The sequence below is a fragment of the Eurosta solidaginis genome, chromosome 4 (assembly GCF_040869045.1).
Source record: "Eurosta solidaginis isolate ZX-2024a chromosome 4, ASM4086904v1, whole genome shotgun sequence".
In the NCBI taxonomy this organism is placed as follows: domain Eukaryota; kingdom Metazoa; phylum Arthropoda; class Insecta; order Diptera; family Tephritidae; genus Eurosta; species Eurosta solidaginis.
The window spans coordinates 17,328,497-17,337,198 of record NC_090322.1 but is presented as its reverse complement, the minus strand read 5'-3'; the positions used below and the strand labels follow the sequence as shown (position 1 = coordinate 17,337,198).

The 8,702-nt window shown below is 40.3% G+C and overlaps 1 protein-coding gene across 1 annotated transcript in view; it reads left to right on the top strand.

Annotated features, from left to right (window-relative positions):
- Positions 1-8,702, top strand: part of LOC137248414 (uncharacterized) — a 107,777-nt gene that overhangs the window by 36,799 nt on the left and 62,276 nt on the right. The window contains exons 12-17 of the mRNA XM_067779353.1: positions 23-186; positions 260-359; positions 1,016-1,249; positions 1,332-1,676; positions 5,219-5,434; positions 5,508-5,837. Of these exons, the coding sequence (XP_067635454.1) occupies positions 23-186; positions 260-359; positions 1,016-1,249; positions 1,332-1,676; positions 5,219-5,434; positions 5,508-5,837 (1,389 nt within the window). The remainder of the gene's footprint in view (positions 1-22; positions 187-259; positions 360-1,015; positions 1,250-1,331; positions 1,677-5,218; positions 5,435-5,507; positions 5,838-8,702) is intronic.

Here is an 8,702-nt window from a genome sequence, read left to right as displayed (position 1 = left end):
CATTTCTATATTATCTTAATAGTTCGTCCAAAACCCGTAGAAAGTGTTCCCTTGCTTGTAATGTGTGTGGAAAAATGTGCGGTACGCAGTCTACGTTAGCGAAACATTTAAAGATATACCATTCTACTCAGAATTCACATGATCAACTAATATTGAAAAAGCATTCGTGCAATGTCTGCGACAAGGGTAGGGTTGTATAATTGTATAAAAGAAGATATAATTATGTAGGGCTTACATTATATAAAACGTTTATTTTTAGGGTTTATAGACTCTTCAGCACTTAAGAGACATATGCGTACACATACAGGCGAACGGCCATTCTCGTGTCCAGAATGTGGGAGATCATTCGCAGCGCTAAGGTACATATAGACACCTTAAAATTACATTCCTACATTTATATTGCGCCATAAACTCGAGTTTAGGTGGTATTTTCGTATTTAATGCAAGCTATTAAACTCCATAGTGGTGTAATAAGTATATTATTAGTGTTGGGCTAGTTCGGTCAGTTATAAGATTGAAAGAAAGTAAATTTTTTAGAAAGAAATAGGTTGTTGTTGTCCACGAACGTTTTACATTACTTTTCAATTCCCTACCTATTCCAAAGTAGCATTTATTGGCCTGTATTTAGGAAGTTTGAGTTTTTAAACGTACATTTTTCTTTCATATAAATTAAATGAAGAAAAAGTGTACATTTTAAAACCCAGTTACTGAATCTACCCCCAGGGCGCAAGATAAGCTCACTACGTTGTTGTTGTAGCAATGCTCGCCCCACTACGTCACAGTGGCGAACCAGTATTGAACAGCAAGTTTCCTAGGACTCCCTTTAGAGGATATCTATGACAATTTATAAGTGATCGCGCTTATTGGTTGGGGCGAAGAACTGCTCAGGAAGAAGATTATATACTGCTTATTAAAAAAATTTATAGCACTTTAAATGTTTAAAACTCGAGTATCTCAAAACGTAATTTTCTTGAATTAATAAATGTTTCGCTTGTTATCTATAAACAATACTCAGCAACCTAAATAGACACCGTCTCGGTCATGGTGGAGATAAGCCTTTCAGGTGTCCCTATTGCCCCCAAAGATTCCGTTGCAGCGAATCTTTGTCAACACATAAAATAAGTCATGAAAGATTCGAACGACAACCTTGCGACATTTGTGGTAAAAGTATTAGAAAATCTCAATTAAATAAACATCAACTTATTCATTGTAACGAAAAGCCGCATAAGTGTGAATTTTGTGAATGGCGGTAAGTTATTATAAAAAACTCGCCTTAGTGCAATTATCTAAATTTATTTCAACCATTACTTAATTCTGTTATTATCAAACAGCTTTCCTTACATCGCAAATCTACGTCGTCATATGCGCACCCACACTGGTGAAAAACCATTTAAATGCAAATACTGCGAACGCCCTTTTGCCTCTCAGAGTGTAATGGTGCAACATTTTCGTATTCATTTGGGTGATGATGTCTATAGATGTGAGCTTTGCCCGTCAGCTTTTCCTTTAGCCTCGGAGTTACGTTTACACATCAATATGCATGAAAACGACGATCCAGAGACACGTGAGCAAAATATGAAAGCTTTAAAGGAAGAAGATGCTAAATTAAAGTCAAAAATTAAAACCCAACAGCTGTTGCCGCAGTCGTCGCTGGACTTGGAGATACAAGCTACAGGGTAAGAATATAACGTCCCATAGTGTTTTCTTTTCAGGAAAAAATAGTAATGTCATGTTGCACTCTTAAATTTAAACATTGAACTAGGCTATATTTGTAGGTAATAATAACCCCCTTTTTTATTCAGTGCGAAGTATTTTGTGAAGGGAACACACAAACGCACAAGAGAGCTGAGGAGAAACAGCGCGACATTATTTTCAGAAAAAAAAAAAATGCCACCAGGGTCTAATCGTAACTAAATAATATAAGGCTGTGTTTATTCGTATTGCCGAAAACACATAGAACGCTTTGGCCAGTGCTTCATGTTTACCTATAAGTTCAACCGAGACCCTATAGACCAATTCCGGTAGGAAATTCGAAATCAGATCATCAAAGTACATAGGAATACATGTATCGCATTTACTTATCGCACTTACTTAACAGACTACCTGAGTCCCTATCTGCGCCTCGAAGGGGATCTTAAGGCCACAATAGAGGTGGACGGTTGGCGCAAGCGTGCTCAAATGGCGGACGAGGCGATACATATGTACACAGATGGTTCCAATGTAGAGGAAGGAGTAGGGTCTGCGGTATACTGTGCTGATCCGGAAATAAACAGATCCTACAGGCTGCCGGATTACTGTAGCGTTTTCCAAGCGGAAATAGTAGCCGCAACCAAAGCAGTAGAAACCCTGGAAGAAAATAACCCAAGCTGCAATCGTGTTAACTTTTATATTGACAGTCAAGCAGCAATTAAGGCAATAATCGCGCATAGCACAGCATCTAAATGCGTGTTAGAGTGTAAGCAATCCCTGGAGAGAATCGGGACAGTTAGAAGCATACATCTATATTAGGTCCCAGGGCATATGGGAATAGATGGGAATGAAAAAGCGGATGAACTAGCTAAAAAGGGCGCAACCCTTGAAGCTTGCTCCGTAGACGTCCAAATTAGACTGGGTGAGATTAAGTGAAGGCGAGAGGTGCACATGATCAACCAAGTGGGAAAGACGTGGGTTCAAGCGCGGGCTGTAAAGTGTCGAAGATTAGGTGTAGGTCTTACAACCTTATACAAAGTTGTACGGTAGACTCATGACGGGTATTCTGACTGGACACTGCCTTCTGGCGTCGCATGCCTTTAAATTAGGCTTGGTCAGTGATAACAGATGTAGGAAGTGCGTGCTGGAGGAGGAAACGATCGAGCACGTTCTGTGCTCGTGCCCTGCGCTTGCCAGGCTAAGACTCCAGCTACTAGGAGTGATACAGCTGTCAGATCTAAAAGTGGGTTAAGTCCTAGGAAGCTTCTTGTATTTGCCAAGAGGGCGGAGTTATTATATAACAAAGGTCCTGGTTTTTGACAGGATTTTTCGATTTGGTCGTTAAAACAAACTTCTGGTAACACTACGGACTTATTCAGTATATGTGAAGTCCTCATGGCCCGGCCAGTTCAACCTAACCTAACCTAACTTATTTTTATTTTTTGTGACTGTGCACACATGCCTCACCTTCAATTTAATTGCCTATCAGCGTTAACGAAGATGTTGATGTTGTTGTTGTTGTTGTAGCGATAAGGTTGCTCCCCGAAGGCTTTGGGGAGTGTTATCGATGTGATGATCCTTTGCCGGATACAGATCCGGTACGCTCCGGTACCACAGCACCATTAAGGTGCTGGCCCGACCATCTCGGGAACGATTTATGTGGCCACATTAAACCTTCAGGCCATCCCCTCCCTCCCCAACACCAAGTTCCATAAGGAGCTTAGGGTCGCCAGAGCCTCGTCTGTTAGTGAAACAGGATTCGCCGCGGATAGGTGAGGTTTACAATTGGGTTTGGAGAAGCTATATGTTGCGCTGGCAACCTGCAGGGTTGCGCTACACAGCCCCTTGAATCTGGTATTTTAGCCGTCTCTTACGACAGGCATACCTACCGCGGGTATATTCTGACCTCCCCTAACCCGCTGGGGGAGGATGTTGATAAGGGTCCTAAACTCTCCCCGCGTGTTAGGGGGCTTAGAATATATCCGCAGCAGGTATGCCTGTCGTATGAGGCGACTAAAATACCAAGGGGTTGTGTAACGCAATCCTTTCAAGTGGTTAAATAAATAAAAATAAATGTAAGGCGCGATAACCTCCGAAAAGATCTAAGGCCGAGCTTATCTTCCAATTTGCGTCGTGCTCCTATTGATTTTCCCTACAAATCGGCCGGACGGGACCTACATGTTTTATGCCGACTCCGAACGGCATCTGCAAGGCAGATGAGTTTTCACTGAGAGCTTTTCATGGCAGAAATACACCCGGAGCGCTTGCCAAACACTGCCGAGGGGCGACCCCGCTTAGAAAAATTCTCTTCTAATTGAAAACCTTTATTTCTAAAATTTTGATGTTGCTTTGCCCGGGGTGTGAACCCAGGGCATACGGTGTGGTAGGCGGAGCACGCTACCATCACACCACGGTGGTTGCCAGCGCAATATATAGCTTCTACAACCATATTGTCAACCTCACCTACCCGTGGCGAATCCTGTTTCTCTAACAGCCGACGCTCTGGCGACCCCAAGTTCCTCATGGATCTAGGGGATGGGAGGGCGTAATGGTCTAGAAGGTTTCATGTGGTCATACTAAGTTGTTCCCGAGATGGTCGGGCTAGTACCTTAAAGGTGCTTGTTACAGAAACGTACCGGATCTACATCCGGCAAAGGACCATCAACACCGATAACACTCTCCAGGGATGCGATAAGGAATGCGTGAGACTGTTACATAGTTTATTCGTATTATCTAAACTGTTGCAAGATTAGTTCTAGCATCTTTGGTACAAAAATTTTGTGTGCCAGTTATCTCATTTGACAAAACTTGTAAAAAAATTATTAATAACTTAAATTTGCAATAATGAGCAAGAACAAATGTACATATCGACTAATATAAAGCTAAGAGTCATAACGATCCAGAGACTTCGATCCAATTCTCAAATATATGGAATTATATCGTATATTCTTGGACCATTTTGGCACTGTTTCGTGAACATTTCGGGATGACTTCGGAATCAATTTGACACAACTTTGGAAGCACTTGGGACAGTTCGGGGTTCAGAGGATAATTTCGGGATAATGGCTTGTTTTCGGGCGCATCCCGCTCCGAACTTGTTTAAGTTGAGCGAGTTTTTCTTTTTTATTAATGGTGGCGACGAATAGTCTCGAAATGATCCAGAAGTTGTCCCGAAATAAAACTTTAAATGATCGAAAAATAGTTTCAAATTGGTTTCGAAATAGTCTCGAAAGAAATAAATGTTCCGATATGGTGTCGAAACTATCTGGAAATGATCCTGAAGTAGTTTCGAAGTGATCCTCAAATAGTGTTGTCTTAGTTCATGCTATCCAATAGCCATTTCCTAAGTATGAACAAAAAAATAATTCTTAATTCCATATCGAGCCTTGGGCCGTCCGTCTATTAAACTACTTCTATTCTGTCTTAATACTGAGAATAAAAAATCATAATTTGAAAAATTATTTGTTAAAATTAAATATTTAAAAACCATGTTTACCTTTTTCTTTTCTATTTACTGTATAATACACAGAAACCGAAAAACGCGTGATAAGTCTTACCAGTGTCCCTATTGTCCGCAAAGATTCCCTTCAAAAGTAAATGTAACTAAACACAAAAAAATGCATGAAGTGACCAAACGGCAGACGAGCGTTATTTGTGATCAAAGTATTAGAGAATCGGATTTAAAAAAATCTCAACTAGCTCGTTTTGACGAAAAACCGCATAAATGCGATTTTTGCGAATGGCGGTAAGTTATCATTAAACCCTCAAATTAAAACACAAAATTGTACTCATCCCGATTTATTCCAACCTTTAACTAGCTTTAGGCAAATAAATCATCTACGCCGTCATATGCGTTCTCATACCGGTGAAAAACCGTACAAATGTAAATACTGCGAGCGCGCCTTTGCTTCAAAAAGTGAAGTGATGCAACATTTACGTCGTCATCTAGGTGACAATATTTATAGATGCACGTTTTGTCCATTAGCTTTTCCTTTAGCTTCGAAGCTGCGTTTACACATTACTTCGCATGAAAATGAAGATCCAGATACTCGTGAGCGAAATGTGAAGGCTTTAAAAGACGAAGAGATGAAATTGGAGCAAACTTTGTCTAAAAGGGACACTCAACAGCCGTCCTCAGAGGAGTCGCAGTAACAATTAGGAATAAAAGGTGTAGAGTAGCCCCCTTATTCATAAAAAATATAATAAGTTTATAAAGCTGTTATAATTCGAAATTTGTATGGAAATACCATTTTAAAAAGCCGTTATAAACCTTTTTTTTATGAATAAAGGGATAAGCATAGATATAAGATGGCATTTGCGTTTCTTATCGTAAGATAAAATAGTCATTGTCAGAAAGGCCAATACAATCTGGATGGCATTTCAACTAGAGCTCGTGATATTCGATAAATCGAATATTCGAATTATTTGAATGCTCTTCCACTCGATTTTCAGAGTTTGATTAGTTAGAATCGAATATTCCTACATCGTCAATATTTTTCATTTTTTAAACCAATGTTAGTATTTGCTACTCCAGAGCAGCAGTAGCGATGTTGTTGTTGTTGTTGTAGCGATAAGGTTACTCCCCGAAGGCTTTGGGGAGTGTTATCGATGTGATGGTCCTTTTCCGGATGCAGATCCGGTACGCTCCGGTACCACAGCACCATTAAGGTGCTAGCCCGACCATCTCGGGAACGATTTATGTGGCCACATTAAACCTTCAGGCCATCCCCTCCCTCCCCTTCAGGTTGCGCTACACACCCCTTGAATCTGGTATTTTAGTCGCCTCTTACGACAGGCATACCTACCGCGGGTATATTCTGACCCCCTTACCCGCTAGGGTCAGCAGTAGCGATAGAAATATGCTGTGTTTTAGAGCGCGGCAAATAGGAAAATTATAACTACGAACGATATGCTCTTTGTAGCAGAACCGTACAGTAAGTATTTCGTTGCCTCTGTGGTCATGTTGGGATCATTTCGGTCACTCCCTGAAGATTTAAGAGGTCATATCGAGATGGGACTGCTTCGGGATCAGTTCGGGTTCACAGGAGGATGGTTTTCGGGGCTATTTTGAGTGAATATTGGGCACATTTTCCGTTATCAACAAAAAAATAAAGGATTCAGTTATTTTGAAATTATTTTGTAGGGTTTCTAATCATTTGGGGATCAGATCCCGGTCCAGAGAAATGGTTTTGCTACGTGTGCCGGAAAACAATCTTTTTAGGACGGTCACAATCTTACCAGTGTGTCACATGTAAGGGATAGTTACATCGCACGGTTTGTTCTGGACTAGATCCAAAATCCCGTCGAACCCGTGACCGTTTGTGACACCTTCCTGTTGGCGGTTGATTCTGGACAAGTAAGAGTTTAACCTGTTACAGTATCCAGAACGAAGTTGGGTCTCCCTTGGTAGTGTGCAACAAAGAAAGCAAAAAATCGACCCCTGTTGTAGATTATTACCGAGTTTTGTGTTTGTTTCATAGAAAACAAGTGCATAAAAGGCAGTTACACTTTTATATGTTTGAATGCAAGAGGGGCAAAATATAAGCCTTGTACGGTTAGAATAAAATCACCATTATATCTTATTCGCAATCGTTAATGTAGCATTATTGTTATTTTCATCCCAATATATTACAAATACGCAAAAAAATTGCATAACTACTATTAAAATATTTCTTAACTTACGCTCGCAAGCAACGCAGCTCCTGGATTATGATTCATCGAAAAGCTTGGCAATGTATAGCTTCAGCACTTTTAATTTAATACATTTCTTTCGCCTATGTTGTTGTTGCATTATATTCACAATTTTAAAATTTCACAAACAATAAAAGTCATTGTAAACCTTCATAAAAGCTCTTCACAAACGGTTTAAATTTCAGTTGCACATTCACTTCCTTTTACTCGACCGCCGTTTTCATAGTGTACCTATACAAGTGTGTTCACTAAGCGATAAACGTCAAAACTACAAACAGCCTCGCTCACGATGGAAATCTCAGGTCTAGAGTCGCATTTTTGGTCTCAACGACAACATTTTTGACTACCAATCGTATCGACTTTTTCAATTTTTCAATCATTCGGCGCACTCGGTAATGGTATCCATTTTGAATTCGCTGTCATTCCGAATCCAGCGAGTGCCTGTCAGAATGCTTGACAGATAAGTCAACACACTTGTACTTGTACACTATGGCCGTTTTTTCCAGTGATGGTAAGAAAAAAGCGCAAAAAATAAATATTTGATAAAAACTTCAATGATATCAATGTTTAACTTAAGGTAGGGACACATACATCTAGCGTCAGCGACACTATGCGACGAGGACATGCGCGGCAATGTTGATCAAACAGGCAAAGAAAAAAACATGTCGCGCCGCTTGCATGCAAATAATTAATAATTAGTTGAATGGAAAAAGCAAAAGACAATAAAGTTCAGTTCTAATCCATGGTATAAATATTAACAGGTAACACCATTTACTCTTCTTCCTCCACCTGCTTTTCCGAACTCAGTGGACATCTTCCCATAACTTGCCCACCCAAAAGCGCTGTAGCTCTTCGCATCTTAGCTAAACATCATCGTCCAGTTGAAGTATGATAGTTTGTGGAGACTGAATTTAACGGCTGAACGGCCAAGATCTGCCACCGTGGTGTAGAGTTAGTGTGCTGGCCTATCCATCGAAAATATTTAAGAAAATTGGTATAAATGGTAACACTTGTCCCTCGGTGGTAACGATTGTCCTTAGGTGAGCCAGGTCGTATAAAAATGAATACACGATACGTAGCGTTTGAATTGGATGGAAAGCTAGACCTTAATCTCCTCGGATATATATCACACCAAATTGTTATTATTGGTAGGTACATATGTATCTCTTACGTACACCTTGGCACAGCAATTTGTTGAAGAAAATTACTCAGAAGAGGATCGTGGCCTGATGCTCCTTTTTGCGGGAAACCACAATACAGTTCTGAATTGAAAATTCTGGAATGCGGTTGACCGTTGAAATTTCTTTCCCATCAAAAAAAAA